At 58.9% G+C, this 14003-nt stretch overlaps 1 protein-coding gene across 1 annotated transcript; it reads left to right on the forward strand.

Annotated features, from left to right (window-relative positions):
- Nucleotides 1-2142: 2142 nt before the first annotated feature.
- On the forward strand, nt 2143-10204 carry ANGPTL4 (angiopoietin like 4). The gene is made up of 7 exons (XM_086627783.1): nt 2143-2664; nt 3146-3256; nt 3774-3906; nt 8038-8151; nt 8238-8333; nt 9151-9426; nt 9984-10204. Exons 1-7 carry the CDS (start codon nt 2143-2145, stop codon nt 10163-10165), a joined length of 1434 nt encoding a protein of 477 aa, XP_086483909.1. The 3' UTR covers nt 10166-10204.
- The last annotated feature ends 3799 nt before the right edge of the window (nt 10205-14003 follow it).

A 14003-nucleotide genomic window follows, 5' to 3' on the forward strand; every position in this document is an offset into this window, starting at 1 on the left:
CCCCCTGTGATGTTTCCTATCTGTTTTCTTTTTTCCTTCCTTTCCTTTTCCATCATTTGAAAAATCCCTTCTGATCGTGGCACAAACAAGAAAGCCCCCGCTGGCAGAGGGGACTGGGGGCTCTCTGGATTCTGCACCCACTGAAATTTCCCAAATTGCTCCTTCCCCAGCTCCTACCTCTGGAACTTTTCCCAGCACTGGCACTGCTGGGTGCTCGCTCTGAGGCCTCTAACTCACCCTCTCCGCGAGCAGCAGCCTGGGAAATGCTCGGAGACGGCTCCGAGCCAGAAAAACAAGGAACTGGCGGCTGATATTTATTCCTGCAGGAGCCTCCTACACCTTTGTATGTAAACACACCTACAGCAGAGAGATGCTTCGCTCCCAACAACTGGGAGTTTATCCCTGGAACAGTAAAAAGATGGGAAACCCCAAATATTAGTCGCCTACTTGGGCAGGGGAAACTGAGTTTGGCTCGAGGGAGTGTTGGATGTGCGCGTCGTCGCTTCGGCGAGGCCGAGTGCCAAGGGAGAGGCTGCGCTTAAGAATCAGCTCTGCAAACCCACGGCTGAGCGGAGCGGCAGATCTGAAACGCGGATTTTTGGCCAAAAATCCTCAGCGGAGAGCTGTGCGGGGCGGGAAAGCCACCTCCCATGGCCACTGCCCTTGAGCAGCTCTGATGCCACCGCCCTACTCGCACCCCCAGGTGACATGGGGACTCCTGGAAGGGTCAATCCAGCTGCCAGGCTTTTTTGGACAAGAGGAAAAGGCTGTGGGGCTGGGAGCGGCAGCGGTGGGACGGATGCAGAACCGCAGTGGGCTCCTGCAGGGCTGAGCAGAGGCGAGCTTGGCACCTGCATCCCTGGTCCCACCGGGGCTCCTCATCACCAGGAGCACAGGCAGGGCCCAGTAAGGGGTGGGGGCACGGATGTGGCCCCTAAAGACGGTGAGGGTGGGAAGGCAGCTCCCTGCTCTGGGATGTGCTTTGCAGAGGCGGGGCTGAGCGCTGGGGCGGTGGGAAACACCGGGCGGGGGGAGTAGAAGGGCTCCGGCTGCTCGTGTCTGAAAGGAGCCCAGAGCAGCTCCATCGTGGTGTGTGAATTCCTCCGTGGGGAGAAAAACCAGAGACTGAAAATCCCTTCGGATCGGCGGAAAAAGGCAGGACAAGAGGGAAGAGCTGGTAACCGGAGTCCAAGAGACTTGCAAGTTAAATAAGATTCACGTTTTTCACAGGGGGATGCTTGAAGCCATAGAGGGGGGAGGAATTCATCCTTGGCACTCTCGGAGACGGGGAGCGTTTAGAGGAGGGAACATCCTGCTCCTCCCAGGTGCGCACGGGAGCTGACCCAAAACATGTCCCCTCCCCAGGGCTGGCAGCACCCTATGGGGCATCACCTGGGAGCCCTGTGCCTGCAGCGAGCACCCGTGCCAGGGCTGGGGCCACCCTGCAGAGCACTGCACCCGCAACGGGCACCCACTCCAGGGCCCGCAGCACCCATTGGGGCACGGCCTGGGAGCACACCCACCCCAAGGACAGCAGCTCCTAGTGGGGCACGGCCTGGGAAGAGGACATGGGTGCAGGCACACAGTGGGGCAGCACCCACGGCTGGGGGGCTCCATGGAGGCAGACCAATCGAAAGGGCTTGGCGGGGATGAGGGTCCCCAGTGCAGGGTGGGGAGCAGGGTGGTCAGCAGGGATGGAGATGGGAATGGGGATGGGGATGGGGATGAAGACGGGGATGGGGACAGGGATGGGCATGGGCATGGGGACGGAGATGGGATAGGGTGCGGGGATGGGTGCGGGGATGGGTACGGGGATGGGATGGGGATCAAGATGGGGACGGGGATGGGCATAGGCATAGAGATGGGGACGGGGATGGGACAGGGTGCAGGCGGGACTCAGCGGCGAGGGACCGAGGCTGCCCCGGGCGGGGAGGGGGGCGGCCAGGGCTGGGAGCCGGAGCTGCCGCGGGCGGCGTGTGCGGGGCTGCCCGAGCGCGGAGCCGGCGGGGGAGGGCGAACAAAGCGGCGGGGCCGGGCGGGCGGGGAGGGGCCGGTCCCGGGGCCCTCCCCGCCGCGGTGCGAGGCGGCGATAAAAGCGGGGGCGCGGCGGCGGGGCACGCACTGCGAGGCGGCGGGGCAGCCATGCGGCTCACCGGGGCAGCGCTGCTGCTGTGTGCCGCCACCGCGGCGGCGGGGGTGGCCGCGGGCCCCGCACCGGGGCGGCCCGGGGCCGAGCGGCGGGCGGCGGCGGGCGGCAAAGAGCGGCGGGCGCAGTTCGCCTCCTGGGACGAGGTGAACGTGATCGCCCACGGGCTGCTGCAGCTCGGCCACGGCCTGAAGGAGCACGTAGACCGCACGAAGGGGCAGATGCGGGAGCTCGGCAGCCGCCTGAGCGCCCACAACAGCTCCCTGGGGCGGCTGCTGCGGCAGGCGCGGGAGGCGCAGGAGCGGGGCGAGCGGCTGCGGAGCAGCGTGCGGGAGCTGGAGGGCCGCGGCCGGCAGCTCCTCAACCTCTCCGAGGCTCTCCGGCTGCGCCTGGAGGAGGTGGCGGCCGACAAAGCCGAGATCCAGGGGCGGCTGGAGCAGCTGGAGGGGCGCGTCCGGCAGGCGCTGCAGGCGCGGCCGGCCGGGAACCAGAGCGCCAAGGACCTGGGAGCGCTGCAGGTGAGCCGGGGGAAGGGGGAACCCGCCCCGGCACCGGCAGCGAGCGGGGGAGCCGTCCCGGGAGAGGGAGGGTGGACCCGCCCCACCGTGGGGGGGGAAGCGGGAAGGGGGCCCTGCCTTCCCGGGAGCAGCTGCGGGGAGAGCGATGGGGGACCCGGCCCTCCCGGGGCAACGGGAGGGGCTGGGAGGGGACAAGGGGTGGGGAGCAGCTCTCCCGGGACACCGGGGCAGCCCGGAGGGGTGGGGGGACACCTGACCCTCGTGGGACGCCGAGGCAGCATGGAGGGGTAGGGGCAGACCTGACCCTCCTGGGGCACTGAGGGCAGCGGGTGAGGATCGGCCTCGGGAGGGTGCTGGGGGGACCTGATGGTCTTGGGGGCACCAGGAGCATCTGTGGGGACCAGCCCCGTCATGGTTTGTGCAGCACAGCCGAATCCTCCCAGAGCTGTGGGGCTCACCTGGCTCTTTTCCCCCTCCTCAGTCCCTGATGGATGCGCAGAACTTGCGGATCGAGGAGCTTCTGCAGAAGATCAAGCAGCAGCAGTACAAGCTGGACAAGCAGAATCTGCAGATTAAAAGCCTGCAGAGCAAGGTGAGCTCCCATCCCACTCTGCGGCTGGGGGACCGCAGCCTGGCCCTGTATGCTGTGGGACCCTGCCACGATCCACCATGATCTGCCCTGGCAGCCCAGCTGGCACAGTGCTTCGGTGACTGGAGAACCAGCTGTGCCGCTGCTGCCTGCTCCAGGGACCTGCCAAAGGCCGTGGCCACGGTCCCTGCGCTGCAGCGTTGGTGCCAGGGCAGCAAACTGCAAACTTCCCAAGTGTTTGCACAGCGCAACAGGACAAATTGGTGTGTGGGAACAGAACCTCTCTGGGCTCTTCGAGTTTATCTGCAGAATAAACTCGTTAGCACGGGTGTGAAAAACCACAATCGTTTCTGGCTTTGCCTGGCCTCCAGTATCTCCCATTCCTTGAGGTTTTTGGGCAAGTCCAGCCCCAGCTCTGGTCATGGGGAGCAGCTGGTACCTCGGCCCATCAGCTCCCCTGAGTACCAGCATTGCAAATGGGCTGAGATAAAATCATTCTGACTTGTGCCCTTTTTTTTAGGTCAATCTACTGATCCCTTTACACCTGAAGGACAACAAAACGCAGTCTCCAAAGTGGAAGATAAACCTGAAGAAGAGCCTCAGCCTCACTAATCAGAGCCAAAACGCCAGCGGGGACCCTGTGCTGACGCCGAGTGAGTATCTGCCGGTGCCGCCCCGCAGAGCAAACCTGCGGCGGTTGCAACTGTTCAGAAACAAAAGGTTCAGTTGTCCTGAGTCAGGACGTGAGATCTGCTTGCAAAACTAGATTTTGGGAGTTTGGCCAGACTGGGGGGGAGGATCTGGAGCTCAGGCAGGATCCTGGCCTTCTGGATCAGTCTTAGTCTAGCAGGAATTTAAGGATTTAAGAGGAATTTTTCTGCCTGATATTAAGAATGCAGTGGGGAGCAGAGAAATGCTGCTAGCAGGTATTTGTCAAAGAGGATTGTCAGGTGGGGGGGTGAATTCAGGCAGGAAAGGAGGATCTCTGCTTCTTGGAGTTAACTCTTGGTTACCCGCTCTCACTTTCCCAGGCAGGATCTCAGACTCTGTCTGCTGGTGGAGAGGAAGGTTAGGGAGCCTTGGACCATGAGAGGAGAGCTAGATCCGTGTGTCCATCTCCCTTGGCTCATATTTGGGGCTCAGACATGAAAGACAAGTGCCTCAGCTCACACTATCCTTAGTGGAAGGTGCTGAGCTGCAGCAAACACCAGGGAAGGTACCGGATGCTCACAGCCCTGGGAAACAGGAGAGCAGGAGAGTGGATGCTGTGTCCGGAGCTCCTGGCTCTGCCTGGAGCATCCTCTCTGCCAGCAAAGGGGCTGGAGGAGCTTCTGCAGAGCGAAGGGCAGCAGAGTGGGTGTCTCCAGCTGTGCTGTGTCCTTCAGCCTCCCTCCCAGACAGGAACTGGTGTCCCCGCAGGGTTTGCTGGCCGGGAGCAGCTGCTCTGATGTTCTGTCAGCTAAATCGTGGTGCCGGCTCCGTCTGTGCAGCTGTCGGGGGATGTCCAGTGTGAGCCAAACAGAAACCAGGCAGGGTGAGGATGCACAGGGAAATCCTGCCCAGGGCTTAACACAGGGATAGCTACAGGGAAAACACACGGTGATTTGGATGCGGAGCCTGGAGCTGTCACCGGTGTGCCTGAAAGCTGGGTGGGCAGAACAAAGAGCTGCAGAATCAGTGGGCCAAGGAGGGAGAGGAGACGCAGGGCTCCAGACTCTTGGTGCTCGATGCAGCAGGGCTGGGGGAGCTTGCCCTCGGGCAGAGCAGCATTAGAAAGCCAGAAAGTGCCTCGAAACCTCTTACTCCCTATTTTTTTCCCCAGCTGTGCTTTGTGACTTGCCCTCAGTAGTGTGTCATAGAATCCTGGAATCATTTGGGTTGGAAGGGACCTTTAAAGGTGGTTTAGTCCAATAAAGGTTGTCTAGTCCAACCCCTCTGCTCTGCTCTTGGGTTATGCCAAAAGTGGGGTGTGGGGAGATGGGTCTGGGTCTTTACTATGAACTGGTGGCAGATGCAGGCTGTGCTGTCGGCTGTGCTGGGCGCAGCAGCCCTCGTGAAGCGTGGGGGGAGGCAGCGAGAGCCCACAGCCCCCAGGGATGCTGCGAGGCAGGGGATGTGAGAGCTCAGCACCTCCTCGTGTCACCCTGTCCCAGATGGGGACACCCTGGGCATCCCTCCCACCCCGCCGAGCCGCGAGTTCCCCCTTCTCTTGCCTGATCCCTGATGTCAATACCACTGATGGGAAACCAAATTGGCTTCCTGCCATTAGCAAGTTGAGTGAGTTTCTGGCAAATTTAACACACCGGCTATCTGGTGCGCCAGCCTCGTGCCCTCCACCTGGGGAGGCTCGTGGCTGCTTTCAGAGCAGGCAAGTGCCAGGAAGGCTCGTGCCGGCAGCTCCTTGCCTATCATCGGACAGAGCCGCGGTGCCAGCACAGCCCCGGGAGCAGCAATGATCTCCATCCCCACCAGCCCTTTTAAAAAGACCCTTTCATTTGCATCCAGCAGAAGTGAAGGTTTTTTTTTTTTTTCCAGGCCAGGGATGGCATGGGGCCAAGCGTGTGAAAGTTGAAGGCTGGAAGCAGCCTGGAGAGCGAAAGGTTTAATCGCTTTGCAGAAAGAGGATCACTTCTTCAGGCAGAGCCGGCGCGCGCTGGCAGCTGGCCGAGTAGGGGAAAGGCAGAGCCCCCGCTCGCTTGCCCTGTGGGCTCCAAAATAGTTGGGTTGGGCTGAGGAGGAGGAGGGCGAGGCGATGCAAACAGCTCCAGGCATGCCCTGCCATCTGCAAGAAAGGGTGTTGATCCCAGGTTGGTGACCTCCCTTCACGCCTGGAGATCTTGTTGGGTAAACGCTGGGCGGTGCCTGGGGCTGCTCCAGCCAGCCTCCGTGATTCTTCTGTCTCTTTTTGGCTAAATAAAGGGAGAGGAGGAAAAGAAAAACATCCAGAGCAGCCAGGAGGTCTTGTTGTTCTGCTGGTGCCATACGGATGTGCAACGTGAACTGGAACTAACGAGCGTGTTCCTCAAACAAAAAGATTGAGCTGAGGCTGTTGGAGCAGCTGCGTCTCATTCAGCTGCTTGAAAGTCCCCGTTGCACCGGGAAAACAGGAAAAAAATCCGAGTGCAGTGAGTGTGGCCAGAGCCCAGAAGAAAAACCAGGCAGGGATGGGGTTGGCTTTTGCACGCTGGGGCCACGGAGTGTCTGCCTGGGCACCATCCCAGCATCGATGCTGGGAGATATGGTGGGAGAGGAGGCGAGGGGCTCGGCGAGCCCGGCAGCCTCCGGCACCTCCCTGCTGCCGCTCGTCAGCCCGCGCCGCTGCGGGTGTGGGCTCAGGTTGTGGGTTCCCCCTCCCCTGAGCCTCCTTTGGCTTCCCGGGCTGCGTTCCCCCAAAAAGTGGGGATACTGGGGATGCGCTTGGCCTCCCCGCAGCACTGGGTGCCTTTGCGTGGTTTTGGTGGGCACGATCTGTGTGGCAGGATGTTGGTGGGGGCAGGTGTCCCGGTGCCGTCCCCTGGGTCCCCCTTGCACCCATCTTTCCTGCCGTTGTGGCTCTGCTCCTCTCCCCAACGCAGCATCGGGTGCCCAGCACGGATGGGGTGATGCTGCGCGGGGGCTGCTCTTGCCCTCAGCCCCCATTTTCCCCCCTTCTGCCCCCTGTGAAGCCCCATGCGGTGGGGGTGACCCGTCTCCCCACTGCCTGGGGCTCGTCTTTGGGTTTCTCCACCTGCCCGTCTTGAGGTTGCGCTGGCAGCAGCTGTGGGCCACCAAAACCCATCCCACCCTCACACGGGGAGAACAGACCCCCCTTTGTCTGGGGGTGATGGGGGCACCTGTCCCAGCTGACAAAGAGCCCCTTGACTGTGCCCACAGCCCCGGGGGGCTGAAGTCCCAGCCCATCCTCCCGTGGCCTTTTGACTCGGGTTTTGTAACAGGTTTTTTTTCCGCGCCGTCTCTCCCCGAGGGTTTCACGAGGTGGGTCCTGGATGGACTTTTACCAGCACTGTTGAAACGGTGCTTTGCTGGCAGCTCTGGGCAAAGTCCCCGCAGGGGCAGAAGGAGAGGTGGGAGCCTGGCTGGCCTAGGGATGGAGTGGGGCAAGCTGGGGGGTGACCTCGCCCCAGGCAATGAGCTGGGGCTCCCCGTGGTCCACCCACCCTTCCCTGCCCCGGTCAGTCTGTCTCGGGCAAAAGGGTCACCCCAGCCTGGCCCTGTGCCCACTGGCAACATGTTGCCCGGCGGGACGTCTGGCTGGGGCCACCACAGCTGCTGGGAGCAAGAGGTCGCATGCTGGATGCTCAGGTGCCATCCCCATGTTGAGACTTGGGGTTTCTTTCGGTCCATGAGGCCCTTTGAGACTGCTTCGGCCCTGGGGTGGGATGAGGATGCTTGGCCCTGGTGTTACCCCACCCCAAATGGGCTGCTCTTGGCTGCCGCGGGTGTGGAGGGAGCTGGGAAGCTCCTCAGGTCTCTCCTCGATGTGGAGCCGTGCTCTCCAGCCTAGGTCACCCCAGTCTGGCCCAACGCCCAACTTCTGCCTTGGACAGAAGCCCAAGGAGCTGTGTTTGGATAAATGGGAAGATAAGATACGGGGTCACAGCGCTTAAAGACGCTGAAGTCGGAGGCCGTCGTCTCCAGCACGTGTCCTGAGCCGCAGCCGCCGCTGTGCACAGCTGGCCGGGCGCGTGGCCAGGGCCACAAGTGCTGGGGCCGTGGTAGACACAACCTGCTGAGGAAGTGGGACATGGGATTGTCTTCTCAATGGCTGTTTCCTTCCCCTGCAGAGCTCCCAGCAGATTGCCACCAGCTCTTCCTGGCCGGGCAGCAAAGCAGTGGTGTTTTCCAGGTGCAGCCCGCAGGGTCTCAGCCCTTCAGAGTCTACTGCGACATGACTGCAGGTAAAGCCGTGGAGATGTCCTGCAGTGCTTTGTGTGGTGGTCTTGCAAATGGTAACCCCGAATGACTGTGCCTTCCCTGCCTGCAGAAGGTGGCTGGACAGTGATCCAGAGGCGCACGGATGGCTCTGTGGACTTTGACCAGCTTTGGGATGCCTACAAGAATGGCTTTGGAGACCTTCACGGTAGGTGGATGACAGTGTCTATCTTATTGTGGGATAAGTGGTATCTTAGCACAAGTGAGACCCCACCTGCAGTGCTGCATTCAGCTCTGGAGTCCCCAACATCAGAAGGACATGGAGCTGTTGGAGCGGAGCCAGAGGAGGCCACGAAGATGCTCTGAGGGCTGGAGCACCTCTTCTCTGGAGACAGGCTGAGAGAGTTGGAGCTCTTCAGCCTGGAGAAGAGAAGGCTCCGGGGAGACCTTCCAGTACCTAAAGGGGCTGGAAGAAAGCTGGAGAGGGGCTTTGGAGAGGGGCGTGAAGTGACAGGACAGGGGCAATGGCTTTAAACTGCAAGAGGGGAGATTTTGATGAAGAAACAGAAGAAACTTGTTACATTGAGAGTGGTGAGGCACTGGAGCAGATTTCCCAGAGAAGCTGTGGCTGCGCCATCCCTGGCAATGTTCAAGGCCAGGTTGGATGAGGCTTTGGGCAACCTGGTGTAGTGGAAGGTGTCCCTGCCCATGGCAGGGGGGTTGGAACGAGATGATCTTGAAGGTCCCTTCCAGCCCAAACTGTTCCATGATTCTATAAGTTATTCCCCCTTGCTGAGCCCTGGAGATCTCCACATGCTGGAGCACAGCGTTGGGCTGAGGAGAGGAGGATGCTGCTCACAGAGCAAAAGTCCTTGGTCTTCCCGAGTTGTCCTGCAGGTGCCAGACAGTGATTCAAATGCTGCAGTGTCCTGGGTTGTCCCTGTTTGTCTCTGGAGCCTGTTCACTTGTCTGCTTTGCACGGCGAGTTTGTGTCCCTGCAGCCAATGCGACGTGTCTTGTTTCAGGTGACTTCTGGCTGGGCCTAGAGAAGATACATCACCTTGTCCAAGAGGGGAGATATGATCTCCTGATTGAGCTGGAAGACTGGGAGGGAAATTCCCAGGTGGTTCAGTTTGTCTTCAGCCTTGGTGGTGAGAGCACAGCCTACACACTCAGCCTGCTGGGACCTCTGGCTGGAGAGCTGGAAAACGCTATCGGGGACTTCAGGCAGCTGCCCTTCTCCACTCGGGATCGTGACCACGACCTCAAAGCCGACACAAACTGTGCCAAACACCTCTCAGGTCAGTACGAGCTCTTCCTTCCCAGTGGCGTGCACTGTCCCTTCAGCCCTCCACTGTCTGGTGGTGGCTGTGAGTGGGGCAGTGACCCCTTTGGCGTCGAGCCCAGCTTGTCCTCTGCTTCCCCAGGAAAGCTGCATCTTTGGGAGGAGCCGTTCAGGGAACTGGGAGGGAAGCTGAAACCAGGAGGGGTTCATAATTCAGGACTTGGCCCAAGCATCTGTCTTCTATCAGCTTTGCTGGCTGCCACCTTGCATGGAACCCTTTCAAGCAAAGCAGAGGCCAGTCCCCAGCCCCGAGATGGGGCTCTTGAAGGGTTTTGGGATTTTGCACACAAGAAAGTGCAGCAGGGCTTTGCAGATGCATCCTGAAGTCATACAGAACCTGTGCGAAGGTTTCCCAATGCGTGGGACTCCTCAAGTGTATGTGAGGTGGTCTCGTAAGGTCCCGAAGCCCTGGAAAAGTGGGGAAAATGAGGGTGGCAAGTGCCTTCAACTTGGGTTTGTTTTCTGTCTGGAAGTGCTGTGGGTTAAACCTGCCCCTCTGCATTGCCTCGGTAGGTGGCTGGTGGTTCAGCACCTGTGGCCATGCCAACCTCAACGGGAAGTATTTCCGCTCCATCCCCCGCCAGAGGCACGAGCGCAAGCAGGGCATCTTCTGGAAGACATGGAAGGGCAGGTATTACCCGCTGAAGTCAACCACCATGAAAATCCAACCCGCAGCGCTGGAAGCAGAGCCCTAAAACTGCCACTTGAGACTTGACCTTCTCTGTGGAGCACAGACCTGAGCTCCATCACTTGATGTTTACAGAAAACAAGCCCACTCTCCTTGGGAAGTCCCCCGAGGGGCGTTTCTCTTGGTTAGCAGCCCTTTAGTGGCATGACGCAGCTCCATGTCGCTGAAACCCCTGGATGGGAGCTCCCAAACCAGAAGAGGAGCCACCAGCAGGGAGATCCGCCTCCAGAGCGTGCACTTGGGTCTTCCAACCTGCCACGTGCTGCTGCCGCAGCAAGTTCGAGTTGTCTGGTGCTTTTTGTCCTGTCTGAACACTTCTGTGCTGGTTTTGATGAGCTGGGGCTGGCGAGAAGGGGAGCACGTGAAGTGTTTTGCTACCCTGGACTCAAGCGTTGGGTACGGAGCCTCGCTGTGTCCTGTCTCTCACTGCTGTTCCCAAAGGATGTCGTATGTGCCCTCCTGTGAAAGCACCCAGAGCCTCCTTCCCCCACCGGTGCCGTGGGGCAGTGAGCCTCGGGCAGCTCCGTCTGCTCAGCCCCTGCTCCTGTGACTTCAACCCGCTGAGAATATGGGTTTGGGTGGGAGGGCTGAAGGACACCCTGTGCAGAAGGGGGACCTCAGGCTCACTTGGCTTCCCTGGCCCCCATGGCTTCGAAGCCCTTTATTCCTCGCTGTTCTGGAGTTTGCTGGGAGCTGGGGAAACCGCTTCTAGCTCCAGGAGATGATGGGTGGGATCCTGCAGCCGGTTGCTTGAGGGCCAGATGCTGAAGGGCTGAGTCTTAAGCTCTGCCTGGAGCCTACCAGTGTAGGGGTGGTTGGGATGAGCACAGGGATTGGAGTAGTGACTGTCCCTGCTGCCAGCTGTAGGTCCCCCCAAGCCTGAAGGGCTGCCTCCTCCTTCTCCCAACAGACTCCCCATACTTTGCGGAGTGAGTAGCACCGTCCCGTGTGTGTGCCCCAAAACTTGCTCTAAAGGGCCAGGGGACAGCAGGGTTCCTCTGCAAGAGCTGCGCCACCTCGTTGGGTGCGCACCCCATATGGGGTGGGTGTCTGGGGGGAGATGGGTGCCCAAAAACCGTTGTGGGCCACGCTGCCGTCTTGGGGCTTCCCAAGCGTCCCACCCTGTTGAAGTCATATTGACTGCTGTGCTAGAGCTCCTCGCTGCTAAATATTGTAAATAGTCGTTTGTAGGATGTTGGATCTTGTTGATGAATTTCCTGTTTTAATTTGTTTCCATATTTAAATGCAGTGTTAATAGCAATGTGGTGTAATTTATAAATGTTGATGCTGGGGGGGGGCGGAACCAACAACTGTAGTTTGTGTATTTTAAACTCTTTTTTTTTTGTACTAAAATATCTTTTCTGAAGATGTCTTTTAATAAAAACAAGGCTGGAACTGTCCTGCCTGGATTATTTCCCCAGTGGTTTACCAGTAGAAGGTGTGTGGGAGCTACATGAGGACTCTGCATTCAGAAACTTCACTTGTTTGACCTGAGCACTACGGTTCCTTCCGGCCTCGATTGTCACTGTAGCCTCACGGAGCTCTCGGAGGTACCTCCCTGCTATAGCCCCCAGTTTTTAGTCTGTTTGAAGTTTATGGACTTCCAAATCTTGTTTTCTCCCTGGAAATCAGGCCCTGGGGCAGTGAGTTTACAAGTGATGAGCAGACCTTTGATCTGTGGAGCTATTCCTTGTAGCTAGCTGGAGAGCCCTGGGCCAACTCCTCGAAGGAGAGCAGAGGCTCGGGTTTGGATTACCTGGATGGATTAAAATCAGCTCATCAGGACAAGCTCCAATTAGTATTAGCCTTTTACCTGCTCATCCCATACGTGTATATTCACCTCCGAAAGCATTTATGACAAGTTCTGGGGAACAGTTGTATATGTAGGAATGAAATGAGCTGGAGGTGGAGTGGGAGCCTTGAAGATGATGAGGGTAAACTCCAGCTGCACTCACGATCCCAGACATGTGGCTTGATACTGGAGCTGGAGAAAAGAGCAAGTGATTCTTTAGCTGGTCAAGGAAGGGGGACAAAAATTGTTCACTGCGGATGGAAGAGACTAGAGGCTGCTCTAGTCCCCTGAAGCAGCCGTATAAATACCTGATGGACCCAACTGTGGCCCCAGCTCCTGCCTCTGTCTTTCCCCAGAGAAAAACGTGGGGTTAATGATAGCCCCAAGCACAATTGCACAAACAGCCCATTGTACCCAGCTCTGTGCTGCCTATCTGCTCACTCTTGCATTCAGAAATACATTTTTAATGTTCCATTTGCTTAATTCAAAGCTTGTTTAGTCCCTGGGGGCACCAGCAGATACTGGAACGTGGGTTTTCAGTCTGGATGCTGAAGTGATCAGACTAAGGTGGGTTTTATGCACCAAACAGAAAGCGGTGAAGGAGCCAGGCTGTATTTATTCACTGCCAGCATGTTTTTTTTTTTGGCAGATCTGGGGTTCGGTCCCCAGTGGTGCATTTGATCCTCAGCATCTACAGGAGGTGCCTGGAGGACAAAGCCAGCTGGTACCAAACACCAGCCAGGGGAAAGCCCCAACTCTTGCCTAGCCCTGGCACGACAGCTGCTGCTTCCTTCTGTGTCTCGGTCTCACCCTGTTCTGCCGTGTGAGTCTCCACGTCCCCTCGGTGCCAACACCACCCCATGTCCCCAGACCAGCCCCACGCTGGAGCGTGTGGTGTCCCAGGGCCCTTCCAAGGTCCTTCTGCAGAGCCAGTCCTGGATCTCTGCGTCTGAAACCTCCTTGGAATCCTTCAGCTCCTTCATTTTTAACAACTGCTTGAAGCTCAGCTTGTTGTAACATCTGGCAGCCCGAGGAAGGCTGGGGCAGCTCCCTCCAGCGACAGCGAGAAAAACGGCTCCGTGCGCTGCCCAAAGCGCAAAAACCCTTCGGGTTACGAAACGCCGCTGCTCCCCAGAATAGGCCATCGCTCCCATACGGACCGAGCCGTGCTGGGCCAGCCTGTGGCCCCACACCAGCTCCTGACACAATGGTCCACCCAGGTCTTCGATCCCTGCAGCAAAACCTCACTGAGCAGCTGGGGAGAAGGGCTGCTGCTCGCTTTGGGTGCTTGGAGGGGCTGTGCCGTGGACCATGATGGGATCCAGGCTCAGCACACCGAGCGGCTAAAGGCTGCGGGGTCTGGACATGGTGGGACAGGGCTTTTCGGGGTCAGGAGGGCTGTGGGACAGGCTGGGGCTGCAGTGGGGTGACACAGGGCTGGTGCATCCCTCAGTGCGGAGCTTGAGCTCATCAGTAGCAGCAGATTGAACTGCAGCTGGTTTGGACCCGGGGGGTCTCTCAGAGCATCAATGCAGCAAGAAGATGTTGCACATCAGGTACTGACACCCCGACCCAACTCCGTTTGGTGGCCCCAGAAAGCGCAGAGAGCCCCGACCTGCTGCACAGAGCCCCCCTGAAACGCAACCTACATCTGGATGGCAGAAACGACCGCGGGGGATTCGACAGTGGGGCCTCAGGCCCTTTTTTATACAACAGCAGAACCTGAATCACTCTTTGCAAAGCTTGGTAGAAAGGGAAGGTGTTTGGGCATATGCAGAGCTGCACCAGCTCGGGCGGACGGGCCAAGCCCCCTGCCCCCGTGGCACCGAGATGCTGGAGAAGATGTTGGCAGAGGCATTGCCCTGAGCCCCCCACCGCCAGCGCGGCAACGAAACACGAAAGGCAAAGTGGCCAACTCCCACGTGAATCTGAAATCTGGTGCAAAGCCAAGAAACAGCAGATTAATAACAAGCAATGAGTTCTCCGTCCACCGACACTCCCCAGGCACCCCCCAGCCTGGCTCTTGACCCCAGTCCTCGCCAGTGCCAGCAAG

This window comes from Tauraco erythrolophus, chromosome 28 (genome assembly GCF_009769465.1).
Source record: "Tauraco erythrolophus isolate bTauEry1 chromosome 28, bTauEry1.pri, whole genome shotgun sequence".
Classification (NCBI taxonomy): Eukaryota; Metazoa; Chordata; class Aves; order Musophagiformes; family Musophagidae; genus Tauraco; species Tauraco erythrolophus.

Coding starts and splice junctions, on each gene's coding strand:
- ANGPTL4 (XM_086627783.1), top strand. CDS start 2,143: ATGCGGCTCACCGGGGCAGCGCTGCTGCTGTGTGCCGCCACCGCGGCG. Junction 8,334..9,150: donor TGGCTTTGGAGACCTTCACG/GTAGGTGGATGA, acceptor GTCTTGTTTCAG/GTGACTTCTGGCTGGGCCTA. Junction 9,427..9,983: donor CTGTGCCAAACACCTCTCAG/GTCAGTACGAGC, acceptor TTGCCTCGGTAG/GTGGCTGGTGGTTCAGCACC.